Source organism: Heliconius melpomene, chromosome 16 (assembly GCF_056956725.1).
Source record: "Heliconius melpomene rosina isolate 202511_hmr_F chromosome 16, ASM5695672v1, whole genome shotgun sequence".
Classification (NCBI taxonomy): Eukaryota; Metazoa; Arthropoda; class Insecta; order Lepidoptera; family Nymphalidae; genus Heliconius; species Heliconius melpomene.
Window position 1 is genome coordinate 7,043,972 of NC_140404.1, and position 19,389 is coordinate 7,063,360.

At 37.5% G+C, this 19,389-nt stretch overlaps 2 protein-coding genes and 1 pseudogene across 3 annotated transcripts; 2 read left to right on the plus strand and 1 right to left on the minus strand.

Annotated features, from left to right (window-relative positions):
• The first annotated feature begins 163 nt into the window (after nucleotides 1–163).
• On the plus strand, nucleotides 164–2,566 carry LOC146530850 (collagenase-like). Its single transcript, XM_085199511.1, has 5 exons — nucleotides 164–415; nucleotides 1,047–1,311; nucleotides 1,413–1,515; nucleotides 2,025–2,235; nucleotides 2,417–2,566. The coding sequence occupies exons 1-5, from the start codon at nucleotides 194–196 to the stop codon at nucleotides 2,528–2,530; spliced, it is 915 nt and encodes a 304-aa protein (XP_085055637.1). The 5' UTR covers nucleotides 164–193; the 3' UTR covers nucleotides 2,531–2,566.
• Nucleotides 2,567–3,340: 774 nt separating this feature from the next.
• LOC146530851 (collagenase-like) lies at nucleotides 3,341–6,576 on the plus strand (annotated as a pseudogene). Its single transcript, XR_014878859.1, has 6 exons — nucleotides 3,341–3,597; nucleotides 4,363–4,603; nucleotides 4,639–4,665; nucleotides 4,767–4,936; nucleotides 5,247–5,471; nucleotides 6,419–6,576. The product of XR_014878859.1 is annotated as a collagenase-like (transcript).
• A 5,948-nt stretch (nucleotides 6,577–12,524) lies between these two features.
• LOC146530852 (epithelial serine protease-like) lies at nucleotides 12,525–15,799 on the minus strand. The gene is made up of 6 exons (XM_085199513.1): nucleotides 15,730–15,799; nucleotides 14,663–14,841; nucleotides 14,265–14,538; nucleotides 14,086–14,184; nucleotides 13,260–13,453; nucleotides 12,525–12,667 (listed from the first exon to the last, which is right to left on the minus strand). Exons 1-6 carry the CDS (start codon nucleotides 15,782–15,784, stop codon nucleotides 12,554–12,556), a joined length of 915 nt encoding a protein of 304 aa, XP_085055639.1. The 5' UTR covers nucleotides 15,785–15,799; the 3' UTR covers nucleotides 12,525–12,553.
• Between the last annotated feature and the right edge of the window lie 3,590 nt (nucleotides 15,800–19,389).

A 19,389-nucleotide genomic window follows, 5' to 3' on the forward strand; every position in this document is an offset into this window, starting at 1 on the left:
TTATCACGTTTTAATTACATATCTCTGAGTACTAATTTGAATATTCATATAACTTTTATCTTTTATTGATAATTATAGATTCATATTATAATATCTGTGATTGATATTATAATCAAGACTGTTTATTTTTGTTCTTTCATATATAAAGTGTTGAAATTAGCAATATTATAGATTCGTCTTCGACATTGTCACTATGCAACTTGCAATATTACTTGTCTCGTTAGCGGCATTTGTTAATGCCGAAATTCCCGAATTTCCGGATATTCCGGAATATAATACCGCTTATGGATACCTAACGAGATTTGGTGTTGCTGAAGCCAAAAGAATTCGTGAAAATGAGGAGGCATATCTTAGAAACCCTGTTTCACGAATTGTTAATGGCTCTCCGGCTTCGCTAGGACAATTCCCTTTCCAGGTAAATTGATATATTAATATATATTATTTTATACCATTATATTTATTATTAATACTTTTTTATTAAAATAAAGTTCATTATCATCATCATCATTGACAGCCATCTTTTGTCCACTCCTGGACATAGGCCTTCCCCAATTCTCGCCACCACACTCGATCCTCAGGTCTTCGGACCCATCCGCTATATATAATTTTATATATAATAAAATAAAATGATTATATATAAAAGGGGGAGCACAATTGGTGCAGTTTAGATTCGCATATATTACTGCGAATTGTAGTTGTACAGTATCTTACTCAGAAATAGGTAAAATCTTCGGATTCGTCTCTCGATATTTGTGTTTTTAAATTGTAAATGGGTTAAGCATCACTTAAATTGGAATAAAATCCTTAAACATCATGTTAACACGCTATATCCCGGATAGGCAGGGGGAATACGACACTCCGTTTCCCACTTTACGGCGAATTCCAGAGGCATTCCGTGTTGAGTGGCTGAACTCAACGCCGCTCAACTATATTCATTTTTAATTTAATTTAATTAGTTTACAATCAGACGCTGTCAAACTGTATTATAAATTATGTTTTATATCATATTTAACTATAATTATAATGTTTCATTGTTTTATCCTCAGGCTGGGTTGGTAATTACACTTCCATCCAATCTAGCGGTTTGTGGAGCTGTCCTAGTAAGACCCAATCGCCTCATAACCGCTGCTCACTGCTGGTTCGATGGCCGGAACCAAGCTCGGATGTTTGAAGTAGTTCTGGGGTCTATTACTTTGTTCTCTGGTGGTACGAGAATTAGAACTAGTGACATTGTGATGCACCCCAGCTGGACGCCTAGTAATGCACGCAATGATATCGCTATCGTACGCATACAATCTGTGCCACTTTCCAGTACGTTACGTTATGAAATATATTTTGATATTATAAAGTGATTTAATTCCTGCAGAAATATTTTAACAAGCACTTTTGCTCAATGTATAATATTATTTCAGACAATATTAACGTCATTGCTTTGCCCAGCGGATCACAACTCAATGAGGCGTTTACAGAAGAATGGGCAGTTGCATCTGGTTTTGGAGCTAGAGGAAATAGTAAGTAGACAGATATTATACGTTTACCCTTCGAGAGGGTGCGCTATCACAAAAATATAAAATACTAGTTTTCGCGTAGTGTCTTTTACCACACGTGCAAAGAAGTATTGGTATGGTATGTTATTCTCAGTAGAACAAGTCGTTTATTCTGTTTTTTATTTTTAGAGTTTAGTTTTTTAATTAAGAATTTATTTAATTTTATTCTTCGAGTGGGAATCGAACCTGTCATGTTTACATTCACACTTTGTGGGGTGTGTGACTGTGCGCCACGACTAACATCAATTAATGAATTCGTCCATTTCCTAGTTGTGTTGATCAGTAAAATATCAACTAAGGTAAAACAAGACAATTGTTTTAGTTAAATAAATTTTAAAAAAGTTATCCACCATATCATATTTTCATTTCTTATAAAAATATATTAATAGTATGATTTTTGATATAGAACGATTAGATAATGTAATTTACGTAATCGTAAAAATAATAACAAAATATCCAAAATCTAAATTAAAAATAATTTACAATTTTACAGATGTTTGGAATTGCAAATAATCAATTCCTTAGCCATGCTAACATGCAAGTAATAGCTAACAATGTGTGCTCGTTGAGCTTCCCGTTTATTATTCAGTCTAGAAACGTTTGTGTGAGCACCACAAATGGGGCCAGCACTTGTGGAGGAGATTCTGGCGGTCCACTCTTCGTTCTGAGGAACCGTGTACCTGTACTTGTAAGTTCATTTTTCCACATGAATAACATTAAATTTGAAACAATAACTTTTAGTAATAAGACTTTCGCTATGATTTATACAATATATTTTCTTAAAAAAACTTACCTTTAAAAATTGTACTACAAATAATACTTACTCTTTATATCGCTTATGGAAAATTCAATTAAAGATTTATTTTCAGATTGGAATCACTTCTTTCGGACCACATCCTAATGTAGGAGGTTGCGAATCTGGCAGACCTGCAGCTTTTGCAAGAGTTACATCTTTTATGAGTTTTATCAACCAAAATATTTGAACATTGAAATGGATAGTTGAATAAAATATTACTACATAAAAATATTTTTTATTTCATGTACTTATAGCACCTTAAATTTTGCGTTACTCATATGCAAATGTAAATTTCGTCTGAAGTAATGGTAATGGTTTTACGTCAGGTGTTCGGACTTTCAAAATAAAATATAGCCTATATGTAGCCGAAGACTAAGAACTATATAAAAAAAGGTTTCATTTATATCCATCCAGTAGTTTTTGCTTAAATCACGAACAACAGACAGATAGACAGACAAACAAACAGACAGACAGACGGGCGCACAGACAAGGATTCCAAAAAAAATATATTTATTTTCTGTTACTCGTCCCCCTTAGGTCCCCTATATGCATTTTTTTAGTTTATATTTAATCTACAAATTTTACCTCCTTTACAGTTTTATTATATAGATATAAATTATATTTATGTATGTTTTAAATATGACTACTATTATTATATTTACTAATATAATCAAAAGACTGTTGTGTCGCTCATAAAAAACGACAGGGGCACTCCTGGGAGAGAGTAGGAGCGTTAAAAAATATGTTCTCTTGAATAGACGACGAAATGTACCAAATATCATAATATCAATTATTTCTTTTAACTTTTTCTTTATTCAAAAAGAGATACGAGAACGCTTTTCAGTTCAGACATTTTGACTCACATTATGTGTCTAGAGTTTATCACCACAGCATATAAGTTAAGGGATAATTAGAAAATGTCACATAATTTCTGTGTAATAATTGTAGTAATCATAATCAAGGCTGATAATCTTTGTTCTTGATATATAAAAATGTTAAAAATGGACACAACCATACATTCATCATCGACATTGTTACTATGAAATTAGCAATATTAATTATTTCATTAGCGACATTCGTTGCTGCCGAAATTCCGGAATATAATACCGCCTATGGATACCTCACAAGATTTGGTGTTCCTGAAGCCAAAAGAATTCGTGCAAGAGAAAAAGCCATTATTAAGCATATTTTAGAAACCCCATTTCACGAATTTTTAATGGCTCCCCTGCTGGGCTTGGACAATTCCCTTACCAGGTAAACTAATAAATTTATACCACTTTGTTTGTAGTTAGTTAAGCCTGCTGAATTTTAAATCCTTTGTTATCCTTAATTACTTATATTTTGCGAATAATTTAAATGACAATCATTGTTTTCGTCATAGCGCAGGAGCACAAGCATGCGACTGTAAACGCGATGGCTGTTTTAGAGTTTCTACTCGAGAGGGTGAAATATTTAATATTTTCATTTCCTCGCTTTGATAGCAAGCTCAAGCACAGTGTTGAGTTGGTAATTATAAGTACGGAATGGGAGCTGAGTGTCTTAAGACTAATCTACCAGGTTCCCTCTGTCTATCCAGCTATCTGCGGTGAAGCTGGCAAAATAAAACAATATTGATTATATGAAATTTCATAATCATCAGAACTGAAACCGTAATCCAAATACCAATCTAATCAGACACTAGGGAGTGGGTTAAATGGAGCTTTCAAGATTTTACACATATTAACACAGCAAGTTAAATAAAAGCATAGCAAAAAGGGCATCAATGGTCATGTACCATTATGTGCCAATAGAAAATGTAATCTAATCTCAAGTATAATAGAGCATGTAAAGGTAACCTAGAATCAAAAATATATTTTTAGGACAAACGCTTTAGCACAATAGGATAGGCAGAGGGAACTACATCATTACAGAGGGGTGATTCGAAAAGAATTTCAATAGTCAGATAAGACAATGCATAACTGTATCAAAATAATGTTGTTTTTTTATGATTTAATTTATTTTTTTCTTTTTTATCCGCAGGCTGGCTTGTTAATTACATTTCCCTCCCAGATAGCAGTATGTGGAGCCATCCTAGTTAGAAACAATCGGCTTCTAACCGCAGCCCACTGCTGGTTTGATGGCCAAAACCAAGCTTCATTGTTTGAAGTAATTCTGGGGTCTATTACTTTGTATTCCGGTGGCATTAGGATTAGAACTAATAGTGTTGCGATGCATCCTAACTGGTCACCTAATAATGCACGCAATGATATCGCGGTCATACGTACCATCGTATGACCGTACCATCTACCACCAGATACGTACCATCATCTGTGCCACTTTCCAGTATGTTACGTTATGAAATATATTTTAATATTATAAAGCGATTTAATTCCTGCAGAAACATTTTAACAAACACTTTTGCTAAATATATAATATTATTTCAGACATTATTAACGTCATTGCTTTGCCCAGCGGATCACAACTCAATGAGGCGTTTACAGGAGAATGGGCTGTTGCATCTGGTTTCGGAGCTAGAGGAAATGGTCAGTATATATTAATATCAATTATTAAAAAACAATATCCAATATCGATTTTAATTTTTTATACAATATACTTGTACTTTAAATAATAATAACATTATAACATTATTGTAATAATAGGAGCAGTAGCGTGTGACTGCAAACGTATGTCCATTTAAGTAAGTCATAAGTTCGATCTCCACACATAGAAGAGAAATATTTAATATTTGAAAAGATTAAAAATGATTCTTCGCTCTGGTATCGAGGCCAACCACGGCGTTAAGTTCCGCCATTCAATTCACAATGCCTCCAATATTCGGCAGAAAGTGGAGAGCGGAGTGTCTTAACACTAGCCGCTGTCTGCTTTACTCTGCTACATGCGGAATACAATGTAGCTGACAAAATAATGTAAATAAAATATTTTACAATTTTCCAGGTATTGGAGTCCCCTATAACCAATTCCTCAGCTTTGCCAGCATGAACATAATAACTAACAATGTATGCTCGTTAAGTTTCCCGCTCCTTATTCAGTCCAGCAACATTTGTGTAAGCACCGCAAATTCAGCCAGTACTTGTGGCGGAGATTCTGGTGGTCCACTTGTTGTTCAGAGGAACGGGGCGCCTCTACTGGTAGGTCCATTTTTTATATTAATAACACTTAAATATTTATCGTAATTTTTCACTATAAATAAATCTTACGCATTTTTAGTAAAACCTAAACCTTTTGTAAAACCTAAACTAAGTACAGTAAGGCTTTTATTTATTTTTAATCGAGTTCTGTAAGAAAAGGACGTTATCAATTCGACTGTTTTTTTTTTTTTATGTTTGTTACCTCATAACTTTTGATTGGGTGAACCGATTTGAAAATATTTTTTTGTTTGAACGGTGAAGCTTCCTGAATGGTCCCATTTTTTTAAAGTTTTAAAAATTTATAAGGTTTTTTTTGGTAAAAAATTGATTATACTGTAATAGTTACAAGCAAAAACAAGCAAAAACTTTTTAAATTGATGTATTGATGCATTTCTTTTCAACCAACCTCAAAAAAGAGGATGTTCTCATTTTCAACCAACTTCAAAAAAAGGGAGATTCTCAATTCGCCCGAATACTTTTTGTGTATGTTCTTGTCAATATACCAAAATGTAACTTTGCACAAAAATAATACCTAATTAAATAAAGTTTTACATGGGATAACCACAACCACTCGTTGACAACCACTACCACCACCATCACCACTCGTTTAAGAAGCATCATTTTAAGATCTACCCATCACTTAAAATCGTAAAATAAATTAATTTTTAACAAAAAGAAAAACCGACAAAAAATAATTATACAAAGATGTTATAATTTTGAAGTCGGTGTCAAGCTAATGCTACACAACACCTTTACTACAATATCTAATTACTAAGCCTGTTTGTTTTACTTTTCACCGACTTTAAAATTATAAAATCTTTGTAAAATTATTTTTCACTTTTTAGTTCGTTGTTAGAAGTCGATTTTTCTTTTTGTTAAAAAATAATTTATTTATTGCCGTAATCTTTACACAATGTAATAGAAAATTTAATTAAAAATGTTTTTAGGTGGGAATCACATCCTTCGGAGCCCATCCTAGTATAGGAGGTTGCGAATCCGGCAGACCTGCAGCATTTGCTAGAATTACATCTTTTATGAGCTTTATTAACCAAAATATTTAAGTATTAAACTTCATAATTAAATAAAATGTTATTCTGTATTAAAACATTTAGTTTATTGCATGCTCCTTCCTATATTTATTGCAAATAATTTTTGCATCACACAAACTCAAATGTAAAGAAGCCTGAGAATGTGAATATGAACATGAGTGTCCATAATTTCCTGAAAAAACAATTTTTCTATATTTAGTTAGAAAAAAGATATGGTCGTTTATATAGCAAGAAACACACATTTCGACACTATAAAAAAAATAAAAATTACTAATTCAGGAAAAAATCTGAAAGCTATACATTTGTGATTAAATCACAAAAAATAATAGTTTTAAACAGCGAAAAATCTTAAAACTATACATTTGCAGTTAAATCCTAAAATAGGCTGCAGTTAATTCCGCATGACCTAGAATTATGAAATCTGGCAGCTAGCATCTACAGGTAGTATTAATTGAGGGAAAATCTAAAATAGCCGAATAGCCTTAAATAGCACAAAACGCATATTTCAACACTAAAAAATGAATCAACATATGAAATTGAAATATCAAATATATGATTTCCACGACTAAGAATCGAAGCCACAACCCGTTGCTCGTTACCGCTAAGACTGACATTAAAATGATTGATATTTCTACAAACATTAAATTCAAATTCAAAATATTCATTACTAGCGGCCCGCTCGCGGTTTTACCCGCGTGAACTACGTTATTATTAATTTCTGTGACTGTGACTACGTCCTAGTGACGTCTATGCAAAATTTGAGACTCCTAGCATTTGTAGTAACGAGATTTCATACAAACTTTCGACCCCAAAAACAACCCCTTAGAAGTCGAATATTGCAAATTCCCGTCTTAGCGAGCACCTACGTCCTATAAGTAACTCCTATGCAAAATTTGAGATTCCTAGCACTTGTAGTTTCTGAGATTTCGTGATGAGTGAGTGACCTTTCGATTTTATATAGGTATATAGATTCAAATAGACTATTATTATAAGAATTTTTGAATCGTCGAATGAACATATAAACAAAAAGCTACCACCGGTCCGAAAGGCAGTTCTGCTGAGAAGAGCCGGCAAGAAACTCAATAGTTGCTCTTTACAAAGTCAGAGTCAAAGTCATGTTACAATTTATTACGTTAGCTGGCAACTATCCTACATTACATTCAATAGACATTAATTCCATACATGTTTGTCCTCTAAATATTTTTGAACAGTGTAATAAGCTTTTCTTGTTAGAATTTTATTTACAGATATTTTAAATTTTGGAAGTGGCAAACTAAGAATACACTGCGAAATTTTATTATATACGCGAGTAAAAATATCTTAAACTTTGTATATAAAAACTATTTTATTAAAATAAAATACAATTTTTATTAAAACTAGTTCTTAACTATAAGAGTGCTGGTAGTGGAATCCGCCTTATCGCGATCGTGTTATCTTCCTTCTTGCTCACACTGCGGGAGCGAGGGGAGCGGCATCAGGGAGAGTCCCTATTGCCGGGTATCACTCTGCACCTATTAAAATGGGTGCGTCTTCGGGTTGTGGCTGTAGAGGCGCTACTTGACCGAGAGGGGAGTAATTTTAGGATAGATGGAGGCTAGGAGGGGGAGGATGAGCTAGAGTCGCCTGGGCGGTCAGCCCAGCCGGGTGAGACCCTCGGCTACCCGAGAGAGGCCCAGCTTAGGCGACCAGCGACCGAGGCGACAGCTCAGGAATCGGATGTTGGGGGGGAGAGGAGATCCCTGGGGAGACGGCGCGCATCTGGTGGTCTTGAGTGCCACGGGGCGATATCCTTAAGGTGCAAGTGGTCTGATACATCGGCACGGCGGAACGCGTTGGACGCGAGCCGGCCGATGTGCTCCTCCAGGCTTTCCATCTTGAGATCGCGGTGGAGCGTTCGGTTGCGGACGAAGAATGGGGCCTGGGTGACTCGCCTTAGGGCAGAGTTTTGGACCACTTGCAGGATGTTTCGTTGGCGAGGGCTGGCAAGGGAGTACCACCCCGGTGACGCGTATGTGAGGCGAGTCCTCACATATGTCTTATAGAGCGCCAGTTTTGTTCGCAGCGGCAGGTGCGAACGAAGAAGAGGACGCAGCAGGAACAACGCTGTCTTGGCGGAGCTGGCAGCTTTGCGGATGTGCCCCGTCATGGTCAACCTCCTATCTATCACCACTCCCAGGTAGGTGGCGTGGGGGCTCCATGGGATCTGCTGGCCCTGTAGGCTGAGCGGAGGAGGCAACTTGAGATGCGATCCGAAGGAGACGATCTGAGTCTTGCTGACGTTGATGGTGAGCCTCCACTCCGCTAGCCAGTTAGGCAGCAGGTTGAGGGCCCGTTGGAGCTTGACGGCGGCGTGGGAGGGGTTGAGTGATTTCGTGAGGAGGGCGATGTCGTCCGCATACAAAGCCAGCGTGGTGTCCTTAATTGTCGGAACGTCATCGGTGTAGCTGGAGTAAAGCGCCGGGGACCAGGTGCTGCCCTGCGGCACGCCTGCTGTGGCTGGGTGACTCCTGGAGATGCTTCCTTCAACTCTCACACGAAAGGTCCTGCCACGGAGGAAGGCGGCTAGGACGAGAGCGAGGTGGTGAGGCATGCCGGCATTGAGGATCTTGAGGAGCAGTCCAGGGTGCCAAACGCGGTCGAAGGCGCTGGCCACATCCAGGAATGCTGCTGCTGGGCTCTCCTTCCGGTTGAAGGTAGCGGCGGCGAAGTGGAGGACTCTTGCCACTTGTAGCGTGGTTGAGTGTCCACTGCGGAAGCCAAACTGCTCGGGCCGCGGCTGTAGGTGCGGCATGAGAAGCGGGAGGGTAAGCTTCTCGAACAGTTTGGCTGTAGAACTCAATAAGGTGATAGGGCGGTAGCTCTTTGGGTGTCGCGTGTTCTTCCCGGGCTTAGGAATCGTGATCACCAGACCCTCTTTCCACGCCTGAGGGAAGTAGCCCAGGCGCGGAATGGCGCTAAAGAGTCTGGTGAGGCTGGCGATGTACTTTGGCGGGAGGTGTCGGAGAGCCCCGTTGGTAACCCCGTCCTTGCCAGGGGCTTTCTTCGGTTTCAAGCGTAGGATCTCCTTCTTTACAGATGAAGGTGAGAAGAAGGGTGGTGGCGGCAATGGTAGAAGAGGAGAGCGCAGGCGATTTTCGACCTCGGCTTCTATAGCCGCATGGCGCTCCGGACGCTCGCTGGGGTTGGGTCTGAACTGCGTTGACAGGTAGTCCGCCATGATCTCCGCTCTGTCGCTCGCCGAGTAGCGGAGGGTCCCGTCCGGGTGGAGAAGAGGTCTCACCGGAGGTTTCTTCTTTGTTATCTGGCGGCATAGTTTGTTGAGCGAGGGCTGGTCGTCGTGCGCCTCCGCAATTCGCCGGTCCCACGCGTCGCTCGCCGTGTCTTCAAGGGCGGCCCTTATGTCTTCAATGAGCTTATTGAGCTTTCGTTTGAGGCTAGGGTCCCTGGACACCTGCCAGTCGGCGCGAATCCTCCTTTTGCGCTCGACTAGCACCTGTACCCGCCGTGGGATTGGCGGACGTGCATGAGAAGTGACGGGAAGAGTGGCGTCGCGCATTGCAGTCTGGATTGAGGACGTCAGCTCGTGTTCCAGGCGGTCTATGCTCTCGACGCTGTTGAGAGGCTCTACGCTTGGAGGCTTCTGATTGAGGAGGGCCTCGAATTTCTCCCAGCAGATTCTTCTGGAGGAAGGTGGGCCACCGGCCAACGTCATTCTGCCCGAGAGTAGAACGAGGACGGGTAGGTGGTCGGAGCCGAAGGCGTCTGAGAGGGTCTCTAGGTCCAAAGCTGCGATCCCCCTGTGAACCACCAGATCAATGGTGGAAGGCAAATGGGAGGCGGTGTTCGAGTAGTGGGTTGGCTCGTCGGGACCCACCACCTCGTAGCCATGCCGAGTCGTTGTATAGGCGGCGACCAGTGGTACAGGCCGTCGGGCACCTCCAGGCGGGGTGCTTGGCGTTCCAGTCCCCAGCGGCGAGGGTGGGGGTGGAACTGCCAAGCAAGCGTTGAACTTCACTGGTGCGCAAGACAAGAGGGCATGGGCGGTAGACGGCGTAGAGTCTAATGGCACTGGAGCCTAGCTGTACTTCGATACCCAGAGATTGGAACGACTGGGCATCGAGGTCTGGAAGCTGGTCAAACACCAGGCTACGGCGCACGGCAATTAGAAGCCCGCGCATGGGCTTCTCTGGAGTGGCATCCAGCCGCAGGACATGGTAGCCCGGCAGATGGGCGGAGAGCGACGAGTGGAGATGCGTTTCATTGACGAGTGCCACGTCGACTCGATGTTCACGAAGGATAAAGCGGAGGAAGGGCAGGCGACGTCGCAGGCCTGCGGCGTTCCAGTATACCAGGCGAAGTGCTTCAGCCATTGAGAAGAAGATTGGTCATCCCATTTATAACACACTGGACAGGGTCACGGCCCTCCTTCAAGGCAAGGAGGACCTCCTTCAGGGTGTCGATGGCCCTGTCGATAGTAGTGTGTGTCGGCTGATGGGTTGTAGCCGGGCGAGTTGCGCGAGTGGCATCAGGGGCCACGGAAGAGGTTCTCCGAGAGGCTTGCTGAGTAGTAGTGGGGGCCGTGGCAGCGGCAGCGATGTCGGCGGGCGGGACTGCCTCGTTTGCCTTCTGCCTCCTTGTCCTTTTGCCGCCTCTTTTCCTGTATCTCCTGCCTGCATTCTCCGTCGGGAGGTTTGCGGAGGCCATCAGATTGGAGGCGGTGCCCTCGGCTTCAATCGTATTGATGGTGACTCGGGGGGCGGCGGTTCTTGGTTTGGAGGAGTCTACACGAGAGAGAGCCACTGTGCCGGCCCTCTTGTTTCTTAACTCGCGCTTAAATTGTGGGCAAGCGGTGTAGTTTGCCGGGTGTGCACCTTTACAATTGGCGCAGGTGGCGGCGACGTCTAGGGGCCTCGGGCAGTCGCGCGCGAGGTGCTCTTCGCCGCACCTCACGCATGCCAGCCGCCGGTGGCACCCGTAAGTACCCGCCCGCCTTATCCCTAAAGTTGGTCGGCTTAAATACAATTTCGGGTGTCCCCACCCCTTTGGCTCGTTTCCCACGATGCTTTGTTTCTCATGGAGTTATTATATGAAATTTCCTCGAAGTAGGAAATCAGCGATCCTATTGTCATCGACATCCAAATGTTCATGTGCCCCAACATGTGCGGCTGGGTTCTCGTAATGCTTTTAAAGGACTTTCTCTCGGAGTCATAAATCTACCAAGGGCCCACATGCCGTCGGGCTCTTGTTTTATATTTATTATCTTTTATTTAAACCATGTGTGTTACAACAATGCTAGACTAGGTTGACTCGCGTATACTCAGAAAAGATTTATTAAGATTTATTTATAATTTTTTACCCATAAAAAATTTATTAACTTTTTGAAGGCGAAAACTTGGCGTAACAATCTTATCTTTATTTCTCGTTCCTATCGTTTTTACTATGACAATGTAATGCGATCTAGGTTTAAAAATACTAACCTAGGACTCAACAGCAGTTCCGGACGCGTAGTTGCTCTGGCCCATCCAGAGTCGGCAAAACCTTCAAGCCTCCCGCCGATTGTACTCCCCTGTATCTCGCAGCCAATGGACGTCAAGGAGGAGCACTGTGAAATTTTAGTGAGAGTTTAGACGTCCAACAACTACCAGTCCGCGAGTCCCACATAACCGGCTTGAGTCTCCACTTATCCGTTATAGGATTTCCTCAAATTAAAAAAAAAACAAAGTTTAGTTAGAATACTGTTCTCCTAATATTGAAGGCTATAATCTTAGACATAATTTATTTGTATGTTTTATGTCATCCTTCTATGTTTAAACTATATAAAATAAAATAATTTTTAAGCGATTTACGCTTAGCCCCTTAAAACTTTGCTATGATTTTTAACACAGTCCACCGTAACAGATACAGTGTTTGCAGAGGAAGATTGAAGAGAATTGTTCCTCTTGGAAATATTTTTGAATTTCAAGAGGGGCACTTATTTATAATAAAAATAACTTGTGATTGTTGAATTGCTTTATTTGTAAATATTTCATTTATTTAAATATGTTGGTTAATGAAACTCATAAATGAGGTAACCCTGGCGAAAGCTGCAGGCAAGCCAGCTTGACAGCCACCACTATCGTTATGAGGTCCAAAAGAAGTGATGCCAATCTGTAAATGAAAAAAATAATGTTTCTGATAAATAAACTTGTATAAATGTTGGCAATAACGATTAACATCGGAAGCTATCATGGTAAAATTTAAATTGAATAATTGTACATAATATACAAACAAGTTCCTATAGGATTCGTAATTGGATTTCCTCACATAAAAAAGGGTTATTCTGACATTGATATATTTAGTTAGCCTTAGATATATTTAGTCGTAGATTTAATTTGTATTTTCTTTAAACATAAAATGAAAATAAGTCTCTTTATAATTTCGTACTTTCTTTGACCCTCCAACTATTCTTTATTTGTTACGCTTTATGTCGCCTTTCTGTGCTTACGTTGCATAAAATAAAGTAGCTTTTTAGTACAATATCTTTAAAGTGAGTGAAATTTGAAATGTTTAACAAAATTGAACAAGAGTCGCATTGAACATAGAATAGAGATCCAGAAGGCATAGCAATGACACCGATGGTGTCTGTGTTACAAAATATACATCCAGCATAATCACACTTACATATAAACTTAGCTTCTTTCTCTTCTATAGATAAAAGTTCCGTGTAAAATATGTTTAGATAAACATAAATAGAACTTACCAGTAAGGGAGCGTTGTTTCTCTGGATGAAGAGGGGACCGCCAGAATCACCTCTGCAAGTACTTGACTGTCCTGCGGTGCTTGTGCAGACATTGCTGGACTGAATTCCAGTTCCGTATACATTTCGACATTGATTGTTGGTTATTACATTCATATGTCCAAAGCGTAAAGATTGACTGTTTGTAATGTCGACATCTGTTAAAATATATACATGTTATATTTAAATCATATAATAATATTAGTGTGAAGATGTAAGCTATACTTTAAGGTTAGTATATTGAGACCTTTTAATACAATTTATACGCAACTATACTTATAGGCACTTATAGTAGCCATTTAGAAACTCTTTCAAACACTGTTGTTTAATATTAATATTAAGGTAGCCATTACAAGTGAAATTCGATAATGTTTAAATATTCACTTAAAATATGAAGCATGGTAGGTATATGAAGAATTCCAGAATTCCATTACAGACTAGCAATAACGAATAACAGCCGAATGGCTTTCTAATATAAGCTAACTATAGTATACACTTATGTTTTACTATTTTTTAAGCTTCATGCAATATTCTGCAGTTGGCATGCTAGGCAGAAGAAATTTCCCATTTAGACACTTCGGTTTCCCATTTTCACCTAATTCTAGAGGCATTTTGGATCAGCACCGCGCTTGAATCGATACCAAAGCTCGGAAAATGAAAATAATAAATATTTCATTATCTCGTGCGGGGATCAAATCCATCCAACCTGCCGCATTCATGAACATGTACTTACCTATTTAAAACTCTTTCTCTCTTTAAGTTTTCGAATTTATTTTAAACAATTACTTACTGTTTCCTATCATTCCAAATCCAGATGCGGTGGCTGTTTGACCAGAAAAGTTGTCATTGAGTTGAGATCCAGAAGGCAAAGCAATGAGACCGATCGTGTCTGTAATAGAAAATATACATCAAACATTATTAAACGAAAAAAGAGATAATTTAAGTTTTGGTTGATAAAAAAATACTTACTAGAAAGATTTACATTTGAAGGCAAGCGAATAATGGCGACATCGTTACGTATTAGTAATGAGTTCCAACTAGGATGCATAACAACGTCGTTAGTATTAATTCTAGTGCCGCCACTATACAAAAAGACAGACCCCAGAACTACTGTATATCTTAATACTTGGTTTCGGCCGTCAAACCAGCAGTGAGCAGCAGTAATAAGACGATTGCGTCGAACTAGGACAGCTCCACATACTGCCTGGTTAGAGGTACCTGGAAGTTGCCCCAATAGACCTGCCTGTTGCGAAAAAAATAAGTAGACATAATGTTACTTAACATAATATAGTACAACAAAAAAAATATCATTTTTTTTTATTTTTCACATCAATTTGGACTTTGTATAATATTCAGATGTGTAGTACCTGAAATGGAAATTGTCCAGCAGATGCACCAGAACCATTGAAAATTCTCGAAACAGGGTTTTTCATATATTCCTCTTCCTGCTCCTTAATCCTCTTGCCCTCAGGGATACCAATTTTTTCCAAATAGTCATAAGCAGTATTATATTTAGGAATAGCTAATTCAGCAGCAGCAAGCACTGCTAAAGACAGAAAAACTAAAGCCAACTTCATAGTGGTGCTGTCAATTAAAAACTAATCATTAAGATATTTTTCCCTTTATATATGCAATAGAAAGATAACATGGAAAATTAAACGCTAATTGGATAAAAAAGATATACATTTGTCAATAGCATAAACATCTTCATCTATCATATCATATGAGATAAGAGATGGTATCACCTTGTAAAACAGCAACGATCGACCTTATAACTAAAATAAAATAGACGACAGACAGACAAACATAGACGATGAAAAAATAGCCATCGGTATATTCATTGACTTAAAGAAGGCTTTCGACACAGCAAGCCACAATCTACTCTTACAAAATTTAAAATGTCTTGGTTTGGATGGTAATGCTGTCCAAATATTTATCTATTTCTGTCTGTCTGTCTTTTTAAAGGAATGTAAGCTCATTTAATGCATGTAAAACATAAATATGCGAATACATAATAAAGAACTATCCACTTTAAAGAAACAAATGCATTAAATGAGTAAGTAAAAAAAATGTATTACTGTAATTAACTGAACTATGATCGACAACTATTTTTATTTTGTTAACCAATGTATCGAAGTAAGTGGCCTATGTTCTTAATGGGAATAAAATATCTTTAACCATAAAACGTTGACATTTTTTTTTTTTTATAGAAAATGCAAGGCAAACGATCGTTCGGGGAGAGCCGCCGTTTCGCCAGAGGAGCTACAGTGCGTTTAAAGTGGAGAGGGTTCTTTCATTTTCTCACATTTAAGTACCTACTATAAGATTATATCAACATCTAAATTGAACCACCTTTTTGTAAGAGTAATGTACTTCAGTTCTGCTCTAAGCAGCCCGTGTGCCTGACTAATAATTTAATTTTTTTAAATTTTACCTGGAAACTTAGTGTTAAGGCACTTCATTATCATTAAGACACTTCCGTTGCCCATTTTCACATTCCCCCAAGCCGTCATTCAAAACATGGGATAAATATGATAGATACGTGTATACCGCTAGTTTATCGCATTACAAGTTACAACTAAGTAAATAAAATATCTTAAGCGATGATCTTGCTTTAACAATAATTGATAAAATAAAATAATTCTTAATTAGATTAGGTTAAAGATTTGGATTATAGGTTTTTTATTACGAGGATTAATTGTGGTTCTAAAACCTTAATTAATGTATTTGAGTAGTATATCCTTAAAAAAATATATACACATATGGTACTCGTTACAGTGAAAACCCCAATTAATTCTTATGATAAAAAATTAAAACCAAATCTTAATTAAAGATTTTAATCTTCTATCTTAATTAAATAATCGACTAAAATATATACCTATTAGGTAAAAATCCACTAAAACCTTGTGATAAAAGACGTAAAGTCCTTATCTTTAATTAATAAAAGTAAAACTAAATACAAACTAAATACATCACCTAAATATTATATATTATATTATAGTCGATTATATTTATGAGGGATTTTAAACCACTCATATCTTAGCTTTATTCTTAATTAGCTTTACTTCCTTTAATTATTCGTGGCAAACATTCACGAGGAAAATACTTGTTAAAAGCCAAATCTGTAAAAACACATACTATAATTTCTTTTCTTAAAAACTGTACCTCGGAATTACAAAAGTCATATTGGAACCGACGGAAAAATATGTAGTATTAAAATCAAAATATAATCAAAACGTATACAACGTTTTTAATGAAATTCAAAATTGACCAACTCCTAGGAGCAATAAGTTCGAAATGTTTATTTTAACTATAGTCAAAAAATTATCTATATGTGAAGTTCATAAATTTAGCTGGAAATTCGGTATCTTATTCCTATAGCAAAATGTTTTTTTGTATAAAACAAAAAAAATAAAGTATTAGTTATCTCAATTTACGATAACCGAATTATAACCAATTATATACTGACGCATTTATTGATAATCCAGTTAGTGGATTACTTAAGTGTAATTATAAGGTGCCAGTTATGTACGCTGGAGAAGCCAGAAGCACTGTCCCATATTGAAACAATTAATTTCAAAAAGACAATTGGAAATGTAATTAATGTGTTATTTTTCTATACAGAGAAAGTTAGAAAAAAATCTTTAATTTAAAACGCGCGGAAGCGCGTGCCAAGTTCTGGGTTTCAGAACTGGCGAGCAGCACCGTGTGTTATTTTACACGAACCATTTGAAGCCACTTTTTACCTATTCGTAACTCAAAAACTATTCCACCTAAACCTGTTATATTTGGCTCAAATATTAATACCCCCTACCTGTATACGTGCATAAAATTTCATAAACACAGCTCAAACAGTTATTTAGATAATGACGTCCAAAAATCGTAAATTTTTAGGGGGGTGACTGACCTATAGACCTTAATGTTAACCAAGTTCCAGATGACCTAGAATGGTGAAATTTAGCATCCGGTTAAGTAATTGGGTGTATATCAAGGGAAAAATCCGAAACTAGTATTTTTTTAATATTTTCTTATAATTTTTCAATAAATAGATTCAATTAGGCACATTTACTTATAGTGTAGCGCCTGGCATAATATAAGAGCAATGCATTATTTATATATTGTTGCTTTTATTTATGTCACACGTTAGTAAATATTTTATTTGTTTTGTAGACTAACTTCACTATTACTTACGTAAGCCATCTAAAACAACACGATGCTTTCAAGTATATTTTAAGATAAGATATGTCTCCATTTGTAGCTGAAAATGACTCTAATTTATGTCCTGAGAAAGCCTGTCATCATGTGGACTTCAAGGGCTTCACGTAAACATATAAAAATACTAGCGGACGCGCGCAGCTTCGCTAGCTTATTTAGGGGTGAATTCTAATAAACCATGAAACATGTGTTCAATGAAATATTTTTAAGAGTCGAAATTTCAAATTTTATAAAAATCGGTGGCGATTTGAAGATTTTTCCATACAAACTTTCAACCCCTTATTTACACCTTTAGGGATTGAATTCTAGAAAACCATGAAACATGTGTTCAATTAAATACTTTTAAGAGTCCGAATTTCAAATTTTATAAAAATCGGTGCCGATTTAAAAAAATTTCCATACAAACTTACAACCCCTATTTCACCCCTTTAGGGTTATAATTTTTAAAATCCCTTCTTAGTGGATGTCCAGATTACGAAAGTAAACATCTGTTCAAATTTCACGTTTCTACGCACAGCGGTTACGGCTGTGCGTGCGTCTTACCTCAGTCAGTGAGGACAAGTCCTTTTATATATATAGATAATAAATGGATTAACATCCTTCATTATTATTTATTATAATTTAAACATATGTTTTAGTACTTATTATACTAAGAGTATTTGCATAGTTGATTAACGTATTTGAAATTAAATTATTATTACAATATTTAAGTACTAAGTCCTATATAAGATCCTATAAGGGTTCTGTTTTATTGCTTTCGAGGTACAGAACCCTAAAACAGAAAAAAAATACACTAAAATATAAATATAAAAATAATAATTATATTGATAGAAATATATATAAAATTTAAAAATAATATACTATCTGTAAGGTCAGTCGTGGCACAGGGGCACAAAGTGTGTCTGTAAAATCGACTGGTTGTTAGTTCGATTCCCACTCGAGGAATTGAAATATTTATTAAAAATTATATTTCCACCAAGGCAAAGCGCGGCATTGAGTTCCGCCACTCAACACGCAATGCCTCCTGAATTCGATGGAAAGTGGAGTTACTGAGTGTCTTAACACTAGGTTCTCTCTGTCTACTCTGCTGTGTGCGGGATACAGCGTGAAACTGGTTTGATTTTTAATTTAATATATTGTCAGCCTACCAGCTATCTTAACAGAAGTAATTATAAAGTAATTATTAACAGTAAAAATTTAAGTAATTGTTAATAAAAAAATAAGAGTAAAAAGAGAAAATTAAAAATTACTTAAACAAAATAATAAAAAATAAATAAATCCGCTTTACGATGCATCCCACACATAGCGGGGTAGACAGAGGGAACCTAGTGTTAAGACACTCAGTTCCCCTCTTTCCATCGAACTCTGGAGGCATTGCGTGTTGAGTTATTCCAACAAAATAATAAAATTAGAAAAAAAAAAAAAAAAATATCAGATTTCTAAACGCAGCATACATTAATTACTTTCTAATCTGACAACTGTCATTTAATCAACAAAATAAAAACTATAGTCGAGATTCATAGATAAATATAATCTATTTTCATATATAATTAAATATCGTCTTAAGAGTAATAAAACATAATATTATTGACCATAATAAAAAAGTAAATACCTAATTATATTAGATATATTTTATTGTACGAAGGCGCTCATATTTTAATGGTTTTTTTGGCCTGGGTTTCATGATTTTACTGATTTTAGGAACACATGTGAAAACGGCAGAGAACGAAGTCGACCTTGGGATCATATCAATTCAGATTGGTACCGTCAGCACTTAATAAACTTATTGTTTATATTTTTTCCAAGACATGTTGAACAATGAGTCGTTCAATAGAATTGCTTGTGGTTGAAACAAGAACTTACACCGAATTGTTCCAAT